The sequence below is a fragment of the Moschus berezovskii genome, chromosome X (assembly GCF_049115385.1).
Source record: "Moschus berezovskii isolate FMDL1 chromosome X, NW_MosBer_1.0, whole genome shotgun sequence".
Taxonomy (NCBI): domain Eukaryota; kingdom Metazoa; phylum Chordata; class Mammalia; order Artiodactyla; family Moschidae; genus Moschus; species Moschus berezovskii.
Window position 1 is genome coordinate 10162640 of NC_142488.1, and position 23967 is coordinate 10186606.

At 41.2% G+C, this 23967-nt stretch overlaps 1 protein-coding gene across 5 annotated transcripts in view; it reads right to left on the reverse strand.

Annotated features, from left to right (window-relative positions):
- Positions 1–23967, reverse strand: part of ARHGAP6 (Rho GTPase activating protein 6) — a 563891-nt gene that overhangs the window by 29142 nt on the left and 510782 nt on the right. For all 5 annotated transcript variants that reach the window (XM_055437710.2, XM_088834028.1, XM_055437712.2 and 2 more), the window contains 5 exons: positions 22852–23047; positions 17393–17448; positions 14049–14199; positions 12967–13115; positions 6240–6419 (listed from right to left, as the gene is read on the reverse strand). In XM_055437710.2, the coding sequence (XP_055293685.1) occupies positions 6240–6419; positions 12967–13115; positions 14049–14199; positions 17393–17448; positions 22852–23047 (732 nt within the window). The remainder of the gene's footprint in view (positions 1–6239; positions 6420–12966; positions 13116–14048; positions 14200–17392; positions 17449–22851; positions 23048–23967) is intronic.

The window sequence follows — 23967 nt, forward strand, 5'->3', positions numbered from 1 at the left end:
TCACTTATAGTTGCTGCATCACTTGAGCAAACACTCTTGGCTTACTTCTCATGAAATCGTGGTGAAACTTAGAATAAATTATTATGATGTACATAATAACTAGCCCAACTCCTGGCACACGAACAGTGGTTATTTAAAAAAGAAAAACAGTGGTTATATAAAAAGGGAAATGGAAATCACATATAATTATCTAGCTATGTCGATAGGGGGTGGTCTCTAGCTTGATGATCTGGGTTCCTGCTTGACTCCTTTTGACTTGGCATGCGAAAGAAATTTTAAGAATATGTAATTTGTGCCGGGAAAGAAGAGAACACAGAGCAAAGCTTGGCTTCTGAGCTTGGAATCCTCATCACAGCCTCTGACCCTTGCTCCCAGTAGTTCTCATTCGAAATTTCCCACGTGCGCTGTGCTGATCCCCAGCTAAGACTGACCAATCAGCAGGGTGGGAACGCTCTGGCGTTCCCACGTCTCCACTGTGCTCGGCACTTTCCATCAGCCCATAAGGGCGGTGCCTTTGCCTCTTTCCCTCTCTCCAAAAAAGAAGCCCTAGTAGTATCAGCCCTGAGAGGGAGCGGACTCTTTTCTCCACTCTGCTCTGAAGCTCTTATTAATTCCAAGCACCACAATGAATTTTCTCTGGCATTCCCAACATCAGTTACAGAAGCCACAACTTTCAGAACAATTAATGGGTCCCTGATGGAGTCGGTGAATGCTTTCTGCCTCGCAGTGGTACTACTGATCATTTCTAGATATGCATGATTCTTCGATTTGATTTTCAGTGTTCCCAGAGAGTATGATTTTGTGTTTTCAATTTTTACATAGTTACTGATATCAGAGATGGAGGGTTATGATTTAAAGGTTGGGGAATCTAAGGTGTATGGGTACTGAATTAAAAACAAACAACAAAACACATTTTTTCTTAGCAATACAGTATTACAGTATTTTTTTAAATAAATAATTACTGAGCTCCCATTTTCTGCCAAGTACTTTCTAGGTGCTGTGGATATCAGTGAATAAAACAAGCAAAAATCCCTGCTTTCATAAAGTTTGCATTCTATTAGGTTTCAACAAGCATAATACACAGTGAGTTCAAGGTGCTAAGTGCTATAGCTAAAAGGAAGAAAAGAATAAAGGGCTAGGAGTATATATATGTGGGAGCAGGTCAGTGTCACACGGCATGGTGTGGATGGGCATCTGCCAAGGTGACACCTGGAGGTACTTTGATAGGGCAGGCACCTGATCAATTTCATGTAATAATAGCAGTGATTTCTCTCTGTTTCTGAAGTGCCTGAGTGTGTGTGCGTGTGTGTGTGTGTGTTAAGTCGCTCATTCATGTCTAACTCTTTGCGACCCCATGGACTGTAGCCCGCCAGGCTGCTCTGTTCATGGGATTTCTAAGGCAAGAATACTGCAGTGGGTTGCCATGCCCTTCTCCAGGGGATCCTCACGACTCAGGGATTGAACCCAGGTCTCCTGCATTGCAGGCAGATTCTTTACTGTCTGAGCCACCAGGCAAGCCCTTTGATGTACCTAGTACATTCCGTTAAGTGCCTTAAGATATCATTTCTAATTCTCAAAATAATCCTGTAAAGCTTCATCTTTTTTGTTTGTTTGTTTCCATCAGAAAAATGAAGACTTAGCATAGGGCCAAGATCACATAGCAAATACCTGGCTCAGCAGAGATTTGAATTCTGGGAACTGTTTGTAAAACTCATGGTCCTCCACCATTTTGGGCGTTTCCCAAGATGTGGTTTTCCCAAGGTGTGATTAGGAAACTAGCAGAAAGCCTTGGAGGCATTCATTAGTGCACAATTCTGGGCCCTATCTCATTGCTACTCAGTTTGAATCTCTGGAGTGCCGCCCAGGAATCTGAATGTCTGACAAATTTTTCTTATGACTCTGGTGCAGGTTCAAGTTTGAGAACTGTGATTTTAATCTGCTGCTTTGGTCTTTTGATAGAGTGATCATGGTGGTGGTTGTTATCATGACCTCTTTCCAGCTGGATGATTTCTAACCCAGTGTCTGAAAAGCAAACAACCAGTTAAAAAAAAAAAAAAGACTGTCCTAGCCACGCTCTCAAACTGCAGGTCAGCCTCTAAAGCTGGGTATTGCTTCTGTGTTCTGGGACAAAGTCAGGTTCTTTTTGGCCCTTTCCCATTAAGTCAGATACTGGCCACTTGGGAAAGGCAGTGTCAATATGTGGAAATGAAGGACATTATAACACTCAGAACAAGCTTTGGGTCCCTGCCAGGCCTCTGTGGGTTTTTATATCCCTTTCATCAGCTCCATGGAACCACTGCCTCCAGAGTGCATTTTGCCTTGAAGGATGAACTCACAGCCACCTTTTCTAACAAGTCTTCCTTTCTGATGCCAACAGGAAGTGATGCCTCCCACTCTGACCTCATAAACATTTCCAAGAACTGTGAAAGAGTACAACTGCTAACCACCTTTAACCATTAGGTTCTGTCTAGCTTCATCCTTTCTAGTTTGGAATTACTGCGCTACTTCTGAAAGCTTCTTAAAACAAAACAAAATGAAACAGCCATATACAGGAATGAATTTTTGTCCATTCACACAGACCAGCTTTGCCAACCAGTCACCAGCTTCAGTATAACAAACTAGATTCTGAAATGCCAAATATTCCAAAAAGCATCTACAAGTGAGGAGATTAATTAATAAAAGAGGTGAAGCTTGGGCACAGAAATGTACAGATTTTAGAACTAGAAGGAATCTTGGTTATTATTAATTCTCACCTAGTCCTTCGATAATTAAAGAAATGGAAATCAAAGAAGATGAGGTCTCAGAGCTAATGTAGTCACTCAGTCATGTCTGACTCTTTCTGGCCCCATGGACTGCAGCCCACCAGGCTCCTCTGTCCATGGGATTCTCCAGGCAAGAATACTGGAGTGAGTTGCCATTTCCTCCTCCAGGAGATCTTCCTGACTCAGGGATTGAACATGGGTCTCCTGCATAGCAGGCAGATCCTTTAGCATCTGAGCCACCAGGGAATCCATGTATAATAAAGAGAGGACTATAGTAAAGTCAGTTTTCTTTTTACTGACCTACACTAGAGATCTTTGTCCTGTCCTGTAACTTCATTGTCCTTTTTCTTAATATATAAATCTCATTGGTTGTCTAAGGAGATCAAGAATGCTTATGTGAATGGTTAACTTACTCTGAGAAAGGCTGCCTTAATTCCTTCATACCCATACCTTTTCATAAGGAGTAAGGATCAGTACTATGGAAATCATCATATGTCACAGAGGTACCATTGAGTCATTCATTAATCCAACCAATATTTCTTGTGTTTCCACCATGTACCAGGTGTGTGGGTAATGCAGTAAAGAAAGCAGATGGAAATGAACAAAAATTCACTCCGACAGGAAGCTTATATTCTAGTGGGGAAACACAAACAAGAGAAATGAATAAAGTCCTTATGAGTAATGATGAGTGCTAAGAGGAAAAGGCAGGGAGAGGGAATAGGAAGTGAGAATGTGCGTGCATGGTTGTGGGCTGTATTTTAGACAAGGTGGCCATGGAAGGCCTTGTTGAGAAGTGCAGATCATAACTGGGGAATGCAAATATGAGCTACTACCCAAGAGAGTTCTGACATCAGTCTCTACAGGGAATGGCAGACAGAGATGAGATCTGGAAAATGCTGGGAAAGATTTGAGTATTGACGTTCTTTGGTGCTGTTAATAATCTAGGCAGTAGGAAATGGAAGTAGAGGAATGGAACAATTAAAATGGCGGCAACTAGACTTTGAAGGAGGCCATGAAGCAATTTGCTAGTATCTGAGGCGAAAAGAAATGTCTGATGGTTTGTGGTTTCACACAAAGAACTTTGCTTAGAATACAGAATTTAGAGAATGGGATTCAGATTGACAAGCGGTATTATTATAATTTTTTTTTTAAATCTACAGAGCATGAAGCAATACCAACACTACTTGGCAAGATGATATATGACTTAAAATTTGATGAAAATGTTGAAAATTTCAAACATCTGATTCACCCAAATATGTAACTAATTACAAGGATTTTGGCTGAAGGGTGAAATTTATATTGTTGTTGCTGTTTATTTGTTAAGTTGTGTTAAGTCTTTTGTGACCCCATGGACTGTAGCCCACCAGGCTCCCTCTGTCTATGAGATTTCTCGGGCAAGAATACTGGAGTTGGTTGTCATTTCCTCGTCCAGAGGATCTTCCCAACCCAGGGATTGAACCCACATCTCCTGCATTGGCAAGTGGATTCTTTGCCACTGAGCTACCAAGGAAGCCCTGAAATTTACATAGAGTTCATGGAAATTTCCATGCTTTTTTTTTTTGAGAGTCTGCTGCATGCGACACATACGCCAGTGCCTCAGAGACTCAAAGACGAGCAAGTCACATTTCTACTTCAGTGAACTTTTCACTGCAGTAGATCCATTTTCACTTCCTCCTCGGCATCCAGAAGGAATTCATTTCTCCACTCCCCTTGCAGTGAAGTACAGTTTGTGGCTGAGTTCTGGCCAATGGGATTAGAGTGGGCAGGATGGATGTCCCTTTTAGGTTTGGCCCATGAAATCCTAGGGGATTGAAGAGTCTCAAAATGCAAGGAGCTGGGGTCCCTATGTCACGAGCAGGAAGGCTGTCCACTAAACATCTGATTAAAATTAAGGAGATCCAACCAGTCCATTCTAGAGGAGATCAATCCTGGGTGTTCATTGGAAGGACTGATGCTAAAGCTGAAACTCCAATACTTTGGCTACCTCATGCGACGAGTTGACTCACTGGAAAAGACTCTGATGCTGGGAGGGATTGGGGGCAGGAGGAGAAGGGGACAACAGAGAATGAGATGGCTGGATGGCATCACCGACTCTGTGGACATGAGTTTGAGTGAACTCCGGGAGTTGGTGATGGACAGGGAGGCCTGGCGTGCTGTGATTCATGGGGTCGCGGAGAGTCGGACACGACTGAGCGACTGAACTGAACTGATGTGATATTTGTGTCTGTTGTGCTGAAGTGCTGAGATCTGAGCCAATTTGTGTTGCCCAAGTCATACAATTATTGATGAACATTTGCATAGAATTTTACAGTTTGCAGAATGCTTTCACATATTAAAGGATTCTGGGAACCGCCCTGGGAAACAAGTCATATTTTAATTTTTTCCCCATTTCCCAAAACCTGAAATTGATGCTTATTGAATACTGAATTACTTGGTCATGATCACAAAGGTGCAACAGAGAGAGCAAACATTCTAAACCACTGGCTCTCAAATTTACAAAAATAACTGATATAAGACAAGGATGGAATTAAATCTAATGCAAGGCCTTTGATAAACATGGGCAAAATATTAGGGAAATTCAAAAGAGGGAACTAGCACACTCAGCTGAAGAAGCCACTAAAGGCTCTAGTGGAATAGGTAAGATTTATAGTGAGTGCTTGCAAAATCAAAAAAGAAATGTATGACTTCATCGAGAAGGTTCCTGCAAATTTTGATATGTGCTACGAGTGGGGAATAGACACAGAAGAGAGTTGGGAGCAAGCAACGCAGTTTTTCTGAAGGAAAACAGGAACCAGTAATTCAATACAAATCAAGACCTATTTACTGAGTGCCTGCCAGATGGAAAGCCTTCCAAAATTGTACAGAGGATACAGAGAGGAGATAACAAGGGCACAGCCTGTGTTTTAAATGCGTTGATAATCTACTAGGGGAAATAGCCATACATGACTTCAACACAATGTTAAGATAAACATCAATAGGAACAGTAATAGGGTTTAAGGGACAGAGAGTGGCATGGCAAAGTGATGTGAGAAGGACACAGGGAAGACAGGTAGAGCTTCATGCAGGAAGCAGAATCTCCAGATTGACCTTGGAGGAGGGGCCGTTGCTGAGGATGGTTATAAATACATGAATTCATGGGAGCCACATATAATTCCAAATAGAAGTCTTTTTACCAATTTTGGGGGCAAGGACATGGCTATAAAAATAATCAAGTGACTCCAAAACATGACTATTGTTTAGGAGACAATGAAGTGAAATTTATAATTTGGATATGTTTGTTTAAACATGGAATTATAAACTTACAGTGATGTCATAGGTATGTACATTTCTATTCCTACTGAAATTGCCTGGCTTCCAGTGAATTCAGTCAATGACCAGTACTATGAGCCAAAAGGTGGTGTCCCTGTTTCATTATGCCACCAAGAAGCAATCAACAGGCAGCTTACTGAGATGTCCTGCCGAACACGGGACACTCACCATGAACAGGGCTTCATAATTTTCAATCATTTTCTGCACCACAGCAATGATGGCTGTGCTCTCTTCAGCGCGGGCCGAGCTCTGGACTGAGAACTCTTTGTCTGACGACTTCTGCTTGTGCAGCAGGTTGGGTCCAAATATGGTAGCCAAGTTTAGAGATGTCATTTTGTTCCCAGTGATCTACAGAAGCAGAGGATACAAGGATGGTTGTGATTTTTGCTTTTCGAAACACTGAGTGGTTAAATAATCAATAGAATCCTTTTACTTTCTCATTTTTTTCTGCAAGGACCACATCATCTCTGTCAGAATCCATGAAGGGCATCACATTTTCCTTTTGCTTTATATCTTGAAGTTCATATCTCAGTGGTCATGTCAATAGCATACTGAGTAAACTTTTAGAATGCTGTTTTTGTGAAACTGGTACTATATAAAATTTCTATCCTGTCTGCTCTCAAAAAAATATTGATGTTCATCCATTCGACTGACCATCTATCCATCACTCTATCTATCCTTTCATCCATCAACCCATCATCTCTTTATTACTCCATCCACTCAGTACCCACCATAGATAGGCGTTTTTCATGGATTCTAATTATTCTAAAGTTTTTTTTCAACAAAGATCACAAGCCACTCCTTATTTTAAAGGGTTCACATTCTAGAGGAGAAAAGCAACTGATCAATTACAAGTAGTCGAGAAGATCCTCTGGAGAAGGGAATGTCAACCCACTCCAGCATTCTTGCCTAGGAAATCCCATGGACAGAGGAACCTGGCAGGCTACAGTCCATGGGGTCAGAAAGAGTCGGACACGACTGAACTGACTGAGCATGCACGCACGAGGATAAAGTATGAAACTATCAACTCTGGAGGCCCCAGGGAAGACACTCCAAAGAGGGGGCAACGTTTGCCCAAAACTTTGAAGGAGAATAGAGTTTGCCAGGCTGAAACAGAGGAGCTGGCGCAGGGGGCACCTTCACAGTGGTGAAAACACTGTATGCAAAGACAGAAATAGATAAAATATGCCAAGGCACCCCAGGAAGCTCAGCAAGGCAGAGGGTGCTACCGGAAGGCCTGGTAAGAGCCAGGTGAAAGTCATCGCTATGTGTCCCCTGGGGGGCAAACCTGCTCCTGGTTGAGAACCACTGATCTAGGCCAGTTATTTCTCCTATTGAAATCAGTTGAAAATCTATAAATGCCCAGGTAAGTATGGGACCTGTGGATACTCGGGGAGGTTCCTTTGCCTGGGAAGGTCTGCTCGGCCTTCGAGAGACAGTTGGATGCAGAGCATAAAATTCAAACACAGAATCAATTTCTGACTCACAGCTGAGACTCAGCCTCTGGAGTCCCCACCTTGTCCCATGGAGCCCTGAGTGGATGGCTACCCAGCCCTGCAAGCCCAGTGTGGCACTTGCCTGCGTGGGTGCTCAGTAGCTCAGTTGTGTCTGACTCTTTGCGACCCCATGGATTGTAGCCCACCAGGCTCCTCTGTCTATGGGATTCTCCAGGCAAGAATACTGGAGTGGGTTGCCATTCCCTGCTCCACAGGATCTTCCCAACCCAGAGATCGAACCTGCGTCTCCTGCATTGGCAGGGGGATTCTTTATCATTACCACTAAAGTAAAGATAAAGGGGTGCGTTATTTTTAGAAGGCGAGGCCATTTTCAGGTTTGCCGCCAAGTGGAATGATTTCATGTGGCAAACACTGGGAACTTTTAAGAAAGTGCCCTTTATGTACAATGGTTCAATTCTGTTTTTCCTTTGTTTCATGTCATCGATATAAAACTTGACAAGTTTTCATGTTATTTTTCATTTCTCTTCCTGGAAACTCATGGCTGAGGATAAAACCAAATGTGCTCTATTTTCAAATTCATCCCTTTAGAACTCAGAGGCATTTGGAATGCTTCCCCTTCCCCTCTTAAAGTAATATTGGGGCTTTCTAATTAAAACAACAACAACACGATCAAATAGAAGATTTTGTTTTCTTTGAAAAGAATGTTTAGTACAAGGACAATCCAGAACCCTGCTTCCGCTCGCTTGCCTTCTCCTGGCGCTATTTTGGGAATGCAACACAAGCCCACTATTAAAATGCAGCAAGATTCCAGCTGCAGACCACGATGCTGTGGTTTGTTAACACTTTTATTTTGTTTTGTTTTGTTTTGGTTTTACTTAATTGTCTTTTAAACTGGAAAGATTTGCTCACAGACGGCATCCACCTTTGTCCCCATGTTACAGCATCTCTCTCTCTCTCGCTTGCCCCCTTCACCTTTCTCTATGACTGGCTAATATAATGTGCACTTGGGCTTGCTCCATTATTTATCAGAGAATTCAAGGGAAACATTTATCTCTAAATAAGCATCCTAGATCATTTCGTAGCCGAATACGAATAGCTCACATTTATTGAAAGTTCAGCATGTCGGTGAGGGAGAGAAGGATTGGGAGTTTGGGATTAGCAGAAGTAAACTTACACATAGAATGGATAAACAACAGGGTCCTACCGTAGAGCGCAGGGAGATACATACAATTCGTGCTCCTGTGCACTCCGTCACTAACTTGTGTCCGACTCTTTGCCAACCTCATGGACTGTAGCCCGCCAGGCTCCTCTGTCCATGGGATTTTCCAGGCAAGAATACTGGAGTGGGTTGCCACTTCCTTCTCCAGGGTATCTTCCTGACTCAAGGATTGAATTCAGGTCTCCTGTACTGTAGGCAGATTCTTTACCATTTGAGCTACTGGGCCAGCTCTACTTGAGCCACTACCCTGTGATAAACCATGTTGGAAAAGAATATGAAACAGAATGTATCTATATGACCGAATTACTTTGCTGTACAGCAGAAATTAACACGACACTATAAATCAGCTATATGTCAGTAAAATAGAAAAAATTTTCAAGTTTAGCACGTAGAGTCACTGGGCTAGGGGCTTTCCACAGACTGTTGCGATTCCTTCTCACTACTCACAAGACGAAGCCGCTGCTGCTGTCATCATTATTTTACAGACAAGGGAAGGGATGCTCAGAGCCTGGTTTCAGGCAGCCTCTGCCCCTCACTCTTTCTGACAGAACTCGCATAGCGGGCATGTGGGAAATCTGGCTCCAAAACCTGGCCAGGGTGAGGAGAGTCAGGTACTGACCCTGCTACAGATCCAAAGCCAAGCTTCCACTTCCTTGAGGCCTGTATCTCATCAAAGGCCCATAATCCCGGCCCTGTGTTGGTGGTCTGTAACTTTTTTTTGCCTCATAAGATTCTCTGAAGAACTGGAGGCTAGCTATGGACCCACTCACCAAAAAAAAAAAAAGTATACATTCACACCACATATTCCATGCCATGCCAGGGAGTTCTTAGATAACCTGAAAACCACTGCTCTAGACATTTCCATGATGTTCCAGCAATATTCTCTCTAGAGGAAATGAAATCTTTCTTGCATTTGGGAATTTCTCTTTTCCCCTAAGTAGCAAAACAAATAGCAATCTGAACAAAATGGAATAAAGCAAAATAAACCCAAGATAGCAAAACATTTGACAAAATACCACCATTTTTCCCCCTAAAGCACTCATTTACTGGTCACTAATTTTTCTCACGCCCTTCTTTTAGACATCTTTAAGATTCCGTCAGTGCTGCACGGAGTTTAAGCACCTATTAGAAAAGAAATATTTCATTCATCTTATAAAAGAGGAAGTTCAGGTCTCCCCCTACCCTGACTCTATTTTCCCTCCTCTTCCTCTGCTTTATAAAAACAATTTCACGTAGTAAGGTGCTGGCATAGCTTGTGCGGGCCTCCAAGCTCCTTGACACTCTGCATCATTCTTCTTTCTTTTGCAATGCATAATAACTGCCCAACAGACAGGTAACATGCCTAGCACAAACTAACAAACAGGTAAGAGCAAAAGTGGAAAACTGCTTTGTTTCTTGACTGCATTTTACAGTTGAATTTTTCTATCACTCCGTGCTCCCATTCTGAGTTCTCTACCTGCTCATACCAAACCAACTTACATCGTGAATAAAGAACCTCTCTCTCATTCTTCTTCCCGTGCCCTTCTTTTCTACCAGAAGGGGTTTTCAGCTAACTCCCATTCCTAGGCCATACTCATGTGGCCTGCTTACTCAACCCCTGCACACCCTTTGATATGGAGTTTAAATTCAAACTCCTCCGCAAAGCCATTCCTAACTTTTCTGGTCCACGTTCATCACTTCATCTCTGGAGTTCTGCACTGACTCTGTGTTGAGATTTCTAATTCTGTATTTGCCTTGTGTTTTTACCCCCTCCACCTTCTAGGATGTCATGGCATTCCGGGAATATGAATTAGAAAATTCCTGAATGATGCTCACTGGTTTAGAGGAACACAGAGTAGGTGTTTGGAACATACATGATTCAGATACCAAGGCCACGCTTATATGGAAACATATATTATGTGAAGTGATGTTTTCCACATTGCTATTCCTATGAAACCTTCCTAACTTTCTTCCTGTCTCAAACCAATCTACAACATAGATTATATCACCTTAGTCAAATTCTTCCAAAGAATCAACCACCGACCGCTGACAAAGGCATTCAGCACTCTGGGAACTTAGCCCAATTTCCTCTCAGACCTCATCAGTACTTTCCCATGCTGCAGCCTCTACTCCAAGATGGCTGTGTGGGCTACATCTTCCTGTAACTTCTGAACATTTCACAGAAGCAATGCTCTCCTCATATTTCCTCTGTCTCTCTAATTTTTGGTTACTGGTCCTTCCATTTTGACTCAAGGTTTAGGTTAAGAGTGTCTAGAAACCCTTGTCATCTCTTGCTTCCCGTACAACTTTGCTGTTACCAACATATTTTTCTGTGGTTTGTAATAAACTAGTTTTCTCAATGACTGTGCAGTACCAGTTGAAGAAGTTCTGTGTCCAAAGTTTAGGTAAGGAAATCCAGGTTTAGGAGGTTAACAGATTTGTCCAAGAACACAGAATCAGTGAGTTATAAACCTACCAAGTGTTCACAACCAGGGTGGGCTCCCCATTATGCCCAGGGAAAGGGGAACTTCCCGGGATGCACTGGTAGTAAAGAACCTGCTTGACAATGCAGGAGATGTAATAGACGTGGGTTCGATCCCTTGGTCGGGAAGATTCCCTGGAGAAGGGCATGGCAATCCACTCCAGTATTCTTGCCTAGAGAATCCCATGGACAGAAGAGCCTGGTGGGCTACAGTCCATGGGGTCACAACTGAAGCTACTTAGCACGCACACATGCAAGGATGTTTTCTTTGCCATAGGCAATGTAGTCTTGTTCAGCATTTGGACTGAAACAAAGTCTGAAAATGATTCTAAAAGGCACAAGTGAGTTCCACTGGGCATTTTGCTTTCCTCAATGTCTTCTTAACCACCTAAAACCTGACTTTCTTCGCACATAGTACTTAAGAAATGTCAGAGAGGCGTTTCATGTACCTGGGAACCCAGACAGGGCTGTGCCTTAACCCAATGATTAGGCAGATGATTCTATACCTTATAGTCAATAAAGGCTGACACCCAGTCGGGTAATATAACTACTTAACAATTATGCAAATTACAGTACATCCAATGAAGAGCAGTGTCTGCTGAAGGAAGTTGTCAGTGTCATATTACGAAACCTGAAGCCAGCAGAGTTTCACTAATAACTGCTATGGAGAAAAACAGCTAACTCAGGGAAGTTCCATTCTCACACTGATAGGGACAATGAGGATAAGAAAGGTAGAATTGCTTTTCTGGATTAAAGCGAAAAAAATTACATATGAGTATGGCCTTAGGGAAAGGAACCTGACAATTACAGAAATGAATCCATGACACAGCTGACTTCTGCTTAATAGGATTTAAAATAGAAAGCTTCTGAGGTAAGTAAGCTTGGAATGTCTTTGGCTCCTTCTTGTTGATTTACAATGCGTGTTAGCATAGTAAAGGGTCTGAGATCTCCTGGGGAGTAAAAGGTCGGGGAGAAGTATGACTGCATGCTTTCAAAAAAGGGAAGCAGGTCTCTTGTTAGGGTTAGGATTAAATAAGTTGCTCGCTAATAAACTCCCGGAGTTGGTGATGGACAGGGAGGCCTGGCATGCTGCGGTTCATGGGGTCACAGAGTCGGACACGACTGAGTGACTGAATTGAACCGAATAGGTCACTTAAAATTGAGGCCAGCATCTCTCCTTTGTTCAAAGGAGAAAGTGGAAAATACCTTGAAGCACCAAAGAACACCAGAGCCTAAGACCTCAGATTGGGCGCCAAGTCCAACAAGAACATTCCAGAGGCGTCCAGAGGACTGCGGAGAACCTGTCTTTAGCAGTTGATGCCAGGTGGCACTGAGATGCATTGTCGTTTAGTCACTCGGTAGTGACCAAGTCTGTGCGACTGCATGGACTGTAGCCTGCCAGGCCCCTCTGTCCATGGGATTCTCCAGGCAAGAATATTGGCGTGGGTTGCCACGCCCTCCTCCAGGAGATCTTCCTGACCCAGGGATTGAACCCACGTTTCCTGCCTTGGCGGGCGGATTCTTTACTGCCAAGCCACCAGGGAAGCAGCCTTATTCTTTTTTAGCTCTCCCTTTCAAAACAGAAGGAAATGGTAACCCACTCCAGTATTCTTGCCTGGAGAATCCCATGGACAGAGAAGCCTGGTAGGCTACAGTCCACGGGGTCGCAAAGAGTCGGACACGACTGAGCGACTTCACTTCACTTCAAAACAGGAAAAAGGAAGAGGCGCGCATGTGTGGCGGCGGCGGGGGGCGCACCTCTTGGCCGTCCTTGCTGACGTTGTCCTCGGCGTGCCTGGCCACGATGGACAGGAACTGCAGCAGGCGGTGGAGTGTGTCGCAGTTGCAGGGAGGAAGCAGGTAGATGAGGAGTTGCAAGGTGCCCAGCTGTTCCTCTGGCTCCAGCACTGAGCAAGGCAAGAAGAGGGGCTCTCAGTAAGTCAAGGCGGAGCTCAGCCCTTCCGGCTCCACTGTCTTCAGAAAGGGATTAGCAAGGCAAGTCACCTTTCATTCCTGCCCCCTGCTGTTGGTTTAGCAATTCAACAGTAAGGTTCTATGAGGGATAGATAAACGCGACCTGGGGACATGTAACACCCACAGAAATCATTCTCATCCAGGGTCAAGGTAACCTCATTTCCCTTACTTTCGTCTTCTTCCTTTCCTTGGTGGAAATCCTCACATACTTTAGGGATCACGGCCCATTTGCGAACCACGTGGGGATGTTCTAAAATCTGAGTTTCTAACAGGTCGGAGGCCCTGGTATGTTGAGCAGTACACAAGAGGTAGACTTTTTGTTGGCAATAAGTGAAACCCGGTACAAAGTCAGGGTCTTCTCTGTTGTGAGCCTGTCACCCACAGCAGAAAGGAACGCATAGAGGCTCACACAGTTCCAGTCACTTCCTCCTCCCGGTTGCCTTCCTGTTCTTTGGGGATCTGTGCCTCTAGCCCTGAACCAGCCGCATTGCAAGTCCTGGTCCTGGGCTCTGCCTGGACTATTTCCTGTCTCCCTTTCTCACTCTGGGTTCCAGAATTGCAAACTCATTTTTAGGCATGGACTCAACCTCTCTGTTACTCCAAAGCATCAGTTTGTAGCACTTTCTACTATCCTAGAGTCATCTGAAGGCATCCCTACTTTTTCTTGGCTACTTCCATTTGTTTCATGGCAACCTTCTTCCTGCCAATTCTCCCCAGGGTAAGTCTCAGAAAATTCCCCCAATAGCCCGATCATTAGAGACAGATAAATCAGGTCAAAATAGCTATTAGGAAACATATGCACAAGGTTTTGATGAGTGAGTGGGACATCCCAGTAAGACATTCCTGCAGATGGCTGGGTTACATACAGAGGGTGTTGATGAAAGCTGTGTACAGCTCCCTGGTGAGCAGAGGGTCTGGCATGTCCCTTAGGAACTCCTTCAGCAAGGCAGCCACATCATGGACGCTGTGCTCTTCCTCCAGGGAGACATCAACCCCACGGTCAAACTCCTCACGTAGCTGGAAAGACAACGGTTCCAGTGGAAGTCTCAGAACAGCACATCTCAACATTCAGCACCCAGCAAGAGAAGGGCTGTGACACGCAGCCTTGCGGAGTAGGTTTACCCAGACCCTGCCCAGACCCCGGAAAGGAGAAGCAAACAACATGTGACCTTGATCTACAGAGTCTATGCAAACTCAGCCCTGAATATATGAAGTGAAAGTGTTAGTCTCACTGTATATATATATATATATATATGTATGTGTGTGTGTGTGTATCCACCAGGGAAGCCCATATAAGCCCATATATATGTGTATATATCTATAGCCATCTGGTGGCTAAGACTGTAAAGAATCTGCCTGCAATGCAGGAGACCTGGGTTTGATCCCTGGGTCGGGAAGATCCCCTGGAGAAGGGAATGGTCAACCCACTCCAGTATTTTTGCCTGGAGAATCCCATGGACAGAGGAGCGTGATGGGCTACAGTCAGGGAGTCACAAAGAGTCGGACACAACTGAGTGACTAACACTTTCACTTTCATATATATATATATACACACATACGAAATGCATTATTAAATAAAAGTATGCGTGGGTTTACTGTTAATGACACAAGCAGCAGGGCTTGATAACGACATCTAGAAGGTTGGGAGGAAGAGCTAAGGGGTTAGGTCAACTCTAACTGTGGGAGGGAGGAATTAATCCATTGTATAGCAGTTTTGAATGTCAGCAATTTTACCACGTTGGAATTCTGACATTTTCCACAAATGCTAGATAAGGAAGCAAAGAGATTTTTCTGCAAACAATTAAATTAAACACCCTGAGAAACCATTTGTTTCTCTGAGGCTTGAAGGGTGACAATAACTAAATAAAATCTGCCTTAGATTTGTCAAAGTAGCTTTATTAATATTTTCCAGGAAGATTGCCTGCCTTCATCATTATGCTCACTCTTTTAGTGTTTATCACAGTAGGAAAACAGAATAGCCAGAAGGAAGTCATAACTCTACACCCTGCTTTCATCTCGGACAGCTCAACTTCTCTTAGGTATTGTTCTCTGCTGTTAACCTAAGTTAATGAGTTTATGCATCTGCTCTAGGCAGTAACTGCTGTAAGTGTCATGTGCTCTGTCATTCATTCAAGAAAGAGGCACTGCCCATCTGCTGTGCACCGGGCCTTGGTAAAGGTCCTTGAAATATGGTGATGAGTCAAGAGGCAGAGCCCTTCCCCTCCTCCAGCTCTCAGTCAGGTGATAAACTGGTGATCCCATCAATCACTAATTAGCTCTTAATACTGTGCCATTTGTTCTGAAGAAAAAGTGTAGCGGGTTATGAAGTGATATAACAACATCAAATGGTGAGGTGGAGCATACTTCATGATTGAAATCTGACCACTTATTTTATATATGTGTGTATATATATATATATATATATATATATATATATATATATATATATTTGGGTTTTTTGGAGAGTCCATAGGTAAATCTCCATGCAAAGGTTTTCCCTTGGGTGAATAAAGATATAACTGAGGAATGATGTCTGTCACTAGCCTCCTCGCCACCTGATAAGAGTGGCCATCACTGACCTGAGTGGCTCATCAGTGCCAGGTCACTCATCCTTAGTGTGCACCAGGCAGCCAGAACCAAGAAGGCTTCCGTTGGCACCACTCCTATTCGTGACCATTCAAACAGACCATGTTTCTTTTCTGAGCGAGAACACACACATGCATGCATGCGCGTGCTGAAAGAAAGGATTGTGCAAAGAGCTTGATCTAAACTGTGTGTCTTGAATTAAATGTCTTTATCTCTCTAAGCCTCAGAAGTGGGTGAAAAGGGCTTGTCTCTCAGCTGGTGGGCGAATTCAGTGAGGTAACATTTTTGAAAATATTCTGCAGTTCTGCACAGGAGGCCTAAGAAATATTACTATGCTATCTTCTTCCTGCTAGTCCTATTGTGAAATGTTAATGTTGTTCAATAGTCTCTTAAGTGACTATTATAAATAAAACCAAGCAACCAACTGAACAGAAAACATACTTCTTTTGAAAAACCCCTTTTGTCTGGACAAAAAAAGACACAAGAAGGCATTTATTTCACTTAGTTTCAATAATATGAACAAATATCGTTTCTTCAGCTTCATCCAACTAAAAATTATTTTCATTTGGCTTCATTTTTGAATTGCTGGGTTCCTTACTTCTTTCTGTTGGAACCAACAGAGGGAAAATAATATTTTAATTTTCATTTAGCCAACATATGAATTCTTTTCTCAAAGGAAGGTTTGTCTTTTATGAAGCTGTCATGAACATAGATACCTGCCTAATCATAAGAACCTGCTTCTGAAGCTCTAATACCAAACTTCTTTTGCAAAAAATCTGGAAAGTGTTCAAGGAAACTGAGGGGTACGATCCCCACATGAAAGATGAATTGGGGAATCAATGGTTCCTTAGAAAAATTTTTTTAAATTTATTTATTTTAATTGGAGGCTAATTACATTATTGTATCGGTTTTGCCATACATTGACATGAATCTGCCCTTGGTGTACATGTGTTCCCTATCTTGAACCCCCCTCCCACTTCCCTCCCCATCCCATCCCTCTGCTTCATCCCAGTACACCAGCCCCGAGCATCTTGTATCATGCATCAAACTTGGACTGGCGATTCATTTCACATATGAAAATATACATGTTTTTGTGCCATTCTCCCAAATCATCCCACCCTTGCCCTCTCCTACAGAGTCCAAAAGAGTGTTCTATACATCTGTGTCTCTTTTGCTGTCTCGTATACAGGGTAATTAATACAATTATTTTTGAGAAGCTAAAGCTATAAATGTAGCATTTTCACAGAAGAGATATTAACGGGATTACTCATGTTGCATTTTAGTAGAAATGGGTACTATATAATTGTTTTCTATTTATTTTCACTTACTGATCAGGTACTCTCTGAATCTCCTGCATTTACAGTGTCAATAAAATGTTTATAAATTAGTTTTGTTTTGTTGTATATGCTAGGGGCACGTATAGACGTGCTTTCAACTGTATGCTCCTAATCTTTCTGAGCTTCTGAGTTCGCCTTTTACTTCTTGGGACTCAGTTATACTATAATTGGTGAGATGGTACAGAAAAGATATTCAGAAATGAATTTGCATAAGCTCAAACTTTGCACAAGGTAATTCACCTAAAAGTCAAGTGAAACGTACAATATCATCTCCACTTTTCACTTACTTGTCTCACTCTCTTTTTTGAGCTTCCAACTCGGAATATCCCCACTGTCTGGAGGCCTGCAAATAAGGAAACAAAATCTTCAGTTCTGTTTTATGGTTTCAAACTGGAGCAAATCAAAATAGATATAAAACAGAATGCCAATACCATGCTGCAACATGCAGGGTAGTGGTGACTTGCCAGCATGCACTAATGCTTATTTATGCCATGCGAGATTCACCAGGTACCTGGAAGTTAGCCCTGCTAGCACCAGGATCATTTTACATTAAACGCTTCTGAATAAAAATTGTTCTTGTGATATTATGCATTTCTACACTTCCTCCATATGAAAAAAATACTGTAACATTTTCTTCATTATTCAGAAGAATTAAACATGAGTTTTCTATGAATTTCCAGCCCTTTATCAATTTGAAGATAGATATTTCTTGTCTCACTGATCATAATTAAAGCATGTACTTATGAAAGAAAATCTATAATGTGAAAAAAATGCAAAAAATTATATACTTTAAAAATACCTGGTGCAGAAGTAATGATTTAATATTTTGATTTATTTCTATCCAGTCTTTTCTCCACGAAAAAATTATATATAGAGAGAGGAAATGCTGCTGCATTTACTTAATATTATGTCACAAGAATTTTTTAAGCCAGTAAAAATTCTGTGTAAATATTACTTAAAATGGATGCAAAATACTCTATTTCATGAATGTGCCAAAATTCACTTCATATTCTCCTCTGAATGACAATATAGATTCCACCAACACATATGCACTTGTTCTGACACCTTGCCTATTAGGAACAACTCTGCACATCCGTCTCAGTTTATATTTCTGATTCTCTTGAGAACATGTCCTAGAAGTGGGATTATGGGGCCAATGCATCAGGAAGATTTATCTAGTCCTAAATGTCAGTAGTGCCAAGGTTGAGAAAACTTGCTCCAAAAAATTAGGTCTCTTAAACAATCGATCACGAATTAGAAAGGTCAAAAATAGTTCCTTAGTATCATTAAATATCCAGTCAACATTCAGATAAGGTTCACAAACTGTGATCGGCTTGCAGTCTCTTAATGTGTATGTTTCCCCCCTCGCTGTTTATACATTTTGCTTGTCATAGTTGGTTTGATGAAGATATAGCACTGATTTCCCACTGTAGATTCCCTCACTCTTTGGATGAAGACACTCTGCAGTGCCATTTATATGTTCCTTTCTCCCCTTTATTTCCTCTAAAAGAGATAGTTTTCTCTTATTCCACTTAGAATTTGGGGGCAAGAATACTTCACAAGAGCTATTACACACTTCTTTTAAGGGGGCAGAGAATGTGTGAAGGACTTATTTTCCTATGCAAGCCATCAGTCACTGCCACTGCTGATCATCACCTACACTTACGGTTTCATTGCTGGCTTACTTTCTCTTCATTATAAGGGCAATGCCAGATTGTAGCTGCGCATGTCTGTTTTGCTGCCACATGAAGAGGGCTGGTGTGAGAGTCAACAGACCATGAAAACATAGTAAACAGACCAGCAAACAGACCCACGCTCTCATGGCATCATTTGCATCTTAAATCTGCCTGATCCTGAATCTAGATAAAATATTCAGACTCCCAGCATGTAAATGGGATTTTGGGGGGGGGGGGTGGCGGTATACTTTGCTTAATCTAGTTTTATCTGGGTTCTTCTCTTGCCACTGAAAGAGTTCTGACTGGTCCAGTATATAATTAATTAGAAAGAGTTTAAAATCTTTATAACATTATTTCTTTCCATCCTGAAACAAAGTAGACATCTTACTTTGTTTCTTAATTCCTTAATGTCTCTTGGTAAAGCTTTGCAGTTTTTTTCACAGAAGTTTCTTACTTATTTCAGGTATTCTAGCTGTACGTTTGATATTAATATAAATGAATTATTTTATTGGTATTGTACATAATATTATTGCTCTTATACAAGACGTGGATAGATTTTTGTATATTTATTTTATGGTATTGCCACATTGTGTATTAGGTATAAGACTTTTAAGATTGGTTTTCTAGAGTTTCTCAGTTAGAAAATATAATATGCAAAAATATCCAAAAATATAATATCAAAAAAATGGACTATTTTTATCACTGTTATATCTTATATGTGTTATCCTGAATTTCCAGAATAATTTGAGAGAATCATGTTGAGAGGCTAGTCATTGCTGATTTGCATAAGTACATCTTGGTGCTTTGCTCTTGGGTGGAATTTTTGCTCTGCATCTATTCTCAAAAGACTTCTGTTCCTTCCTTGTTGTTGCCATCAATTTGTCTGCCTTATAATTGAGTCCAGCCAACCCCCAGCCTAATTCATTGCTTCTACATCTGTGGGGACTTGAAAACAACATAATAAAGATATCAGAATCAAACACAGAATTGTATTTCTTCACCTACAAGATAAGCATAACAAGTATCCGCCTCAAAAGTTGTTCAGTGATTCACTTAATCAATGCATATAAAATACATAGACTTGTATAGGGCACCTACAGAGAGATATAGGTCCTGACTGGTCTAAATGAGAATTTCCATGCAAAACAGAAAACTTTATTTTAATATTGCTGTGCTGTGCTCAGTCGTGTCCGACTCTTTGTGACCCCATGGACTGCAGTCCACCAGGCTCCTCTGTCCATGGGATTCTCCAGGCAAGAACACTGGAGTGGGTTGCCATTTCCTTCTCCAGGGCATCTTCCTGACCCAAGGATCAAACCCATGCGTGTCTCCTCATTGGCAGGCAGATTCTTTACACTGAGACACTTGGTAAGCCCTTATTATAGTAGTATGACTTTAGAATTTTAATTTTGGCTGCATTATTTTCTTGTTGATTTGATGGTTTCTAAATAGCTGAAATTTCTCCTTAAGTGAGATATCACATAAGGGCACTTTCTTCCCACGTGAGACTATTCCTTTGCTTGAATTCCTCCAGTCTGGGCAGAAAGGCCTATTTCTATGTCATTATTTCCTCAATTATAGTACTTTTCCACTCAGTAAAGGTGACTGTGATTTTGAAAATAACTATTAATAATAATTTCTATGTATCAATTGATTATAATCTAAGTTTTTAATTAATTAATTTTTAGGCAGAGCAGATGACAGCCTTCAGATAGCCAATGCCATTCTCCAACATAAGCTTTAGAGTAATTTTCCTCAAGAAGATGCAGTCCAGGCATTCAGTAACCTTGACTTGAGACAGTCACTGAGGAAAAACAGGTGTCCATCAAAAAAGTCATAGATCTGGCAAAGAAATATGACGTTGCTGTACCCTGTCCCAGAAATTGATGTGATCACTTTTCTCTCCTTTTCATCAGAAGCTGGAATGGAAACTAGACCCCAGGCGCCTGAATCTCAGGCTTAGGGAATTCAAGTAACTAGGGCAGGCATGATAAATTGGGGACCCCACTGGCAACTCAGCCTAAATCCAAGAGACAGAAGAGAGTCTGACTCTTTGTTATATTGTCTGGGTTTTTTGTTTGTTTGTTTGTTTTTGTTTGAAATGTGTGGTTCAGAGACAGCAAGGATGGTTAAGAAATTTTAGCCTAATAGTAAAGAAAGCAATTGGTGAAGTAAAAGTAGGGAAGGGTAGTGTACACAAATATAGATGGGGTCAAGACTGCTGCCCAAGACCGTTTTTTTTCCCTCTCTCTCCCTTTTTTTTGGTTTGTTTTATTATTGTGTGTGTAAGTCCAAGACTGATTTGAGAGAGAATGAAAAGATCTTTGACAAATATCTATAAGGCTAAAGTGACTCAAACTCTCTGCTATCCATTTCAAAAACTGGCAAATAAAGTCTTACAAAAATTGCTTTTGAAGTTTGCTCTTTTTTGTGATTAACATCTGTTTGAATTTGAGCCTGTCTCCTATTTTTTCCAGAGCCATTTGGTCTAAGCATCATGGAAACTCAGAACAGAATCAGGACCTTGAAAGATCATGCAGGTTATCTTCTTTCCTTTAGGCCCTAAAGTGCACTGTAACTATTTCCCACACCACCCTCCGCCCCAGGAAAACATGAACTGCCCTGTTTTTCAGTAATCTTAAAGGAAATGCTTTTTCACAAATTAAAATTCATGAAAATTTATTTTCCAACAGAAAATAAAAAGACATGCCAAGTTTTCTTTCACAAAAGCAGTTACTCAACCTGTCACTGCATTTTTGCATGATTGGAGTAGAATTTTCTCATTTAGAATTCTTTAAAGTGCCTACGGTTTACTCTTTACATTCTTTGCAAGGAAAAATTACAATTATAAAAGTATGAGTCGCTTTTTCTACCTCTTAGTAAAGTATAGGCTGAATTTATGTATTCACGGTCCTGAACTCTTTACTTGCTAAACTATTTTGAAAAATAATTCTGTTCATGTAATACTGATTGAACATTTACATTGTTATCATGATACTAAGTTTTGGGAATTCCAAACGTCTAAGATACTTTTCTTGATGTCTAGTTTATCTTCTAAGGAGAAGAGACAGATAAACAAACACATGAACATATATACATACATCTACATATTAAAATTTTGTATAAGCAAAGTTTTAATACATATTAATTATATTAAGTCACTCATATGTTATCTAGTGATTTCCATATATAACGAGTTGATTAATTTTTGTAAAGCCCCACTTTTATTAGAAATAGATGAGAATGTTAATGTAGTTATGTCTGTATATCTTCGGGATTTGCTTTTCTGTTTCTGTTTTATTATGATGAGTACATCATTTTTATAGTAAAAAGGTAATTACAGTGATTTATGTGAATTATTTCTCAATAAAACTGGAAAAAAGAAGCAATTAATAAACTCTTCTCTTTCCATAAAATGCATGCTAACATTATAGCAAACAAATTCAGGTTGTAGACAGGGCAGTTTGATGAGCCAAAAGTCTAAAGTTCAACAAAGATTTTAAAAAACCGTACATAGCTTTAAAGTCAGCATATTAAATGGAACTGAGTTGCCAAAAGGGGCACTATGAAGAAATTTTAAGTGGACATCTTTCCACAAAAATGCAAATAACAATATAGAAAACTATTGTCCCAAACTACATATTTTCTATTCACTTAAGGAATGGTTTTCTGATCTTTTTTTTTTTTAAAGTTGATTCTTTCTTTTAAAGGAAGTCTTGAGTAACCTCACCATATAAAGAACATAGAAGTGACTCTGCTTTGTTTAAAGGAGGTCCTGAGGATAATAACCCAGCTCAACATACCTTGTCCTCCCTTCAATTTCCTGTCTCCAGTGTCACTTCTGAGGACTCTTTGGCTCTAGGGAGTTTGAATATCATCAAGTTTATCCCCCACCACCCATGTCTTGTTTATCCCTACTGGGGTTATGCCAACACTGTGTAAACTTTCTTCACAAAGGAAATTTCCACCTAAAGCCTGATCAAATGAATATAGAATTGAAATTGGGTGTTTAAATGAATGATGCTTGAATACATGAAAGTACTTGAATGCTGACACACAAGTCTGCTTACCATGTTTTTCAAGATGTTGACAGCAGCTGTCCACCAGCCTCGGGACCTGCCTGTAAATAGGATTCAGGCTGAGTTTCTTATCTCTGGCTTTTTCTTTTTTATTCTGAGCCTCAGCAGGCAAGGAGAGCTGTAATGCTTCCAGCAGTCGAGACTGATTGTCATCAAGATCGGTGATAGAATCCACTGACATTGCACCCTGCAAATTATACACAGACATGAATAAAGAGTACAGATGGAGAAAATAAAAACTGCTTCCCCCAATGCTGTCCAATAAATACTTTTGCCCACTTGAAATTATACTGTTTAATTGTGCTGTTTTTATTTTAAAAGGAAAAAACCAAACACCTTTTGAAAAAGTTAGGAAAACTTCACAACATAGGGTAAGGTACTGACAGTTACAATTTCAACAATAGACAACTTTTTCCAAATGGAAGACAAGAGATGGCAAACATACAATTAAAATAGTTTGACCCAACCACTTCATTCCTTGAAACAAGAAAAAAAAAAAAATCACATACTTGATGAATGAGGTAAAGTCAGAGAACACTTGTGAATTAAAAAAAAAAAAAATTCAACTATGGCTCTAGAAAGTAGATTTTAAAATAGGATTCCATAAACAGTCTTAGTTTGGTTTTCCCCAGAAGTGGCACAATGTACTTTATTAGGGGAACAGTCCCAGGAGACAGCTGTAGGGGAGTGGGAAATGAGAAAGGGAAGTGAAGGCAGCCAGCGAAGGGAGCCTCTCCAAGCCCGTGACAAGCCAGTGGGCAGCTGGAGCCCAACTGCCCTGGGAACCTGGATGATCATGTAGGTCATGTACCTCAGAGCTATTACTGCTAAGGAGCGAGGGAGCTGAAGTATTTACCACAAGTCTCCAGTGTCATTGATTAAGGTCAACTTCTGGTAGCAGTACGGAGGCGACATTAATGCCTTCCTACTTGCAGGCTGTCATCTGCATGGGTGGGTGTCTCCGGCCATCAGAGAGAGCCTCCAGCCAAGAGATGAGGTCAATGACAGGTGGAAAGAGGGCTGGCACACTAGGAATGGTAAGAGCTGGGGGTAAGGGCACAGGGCAAAAATGATGTCTGTATGGTCACCCACTCTTTGATGAAACCT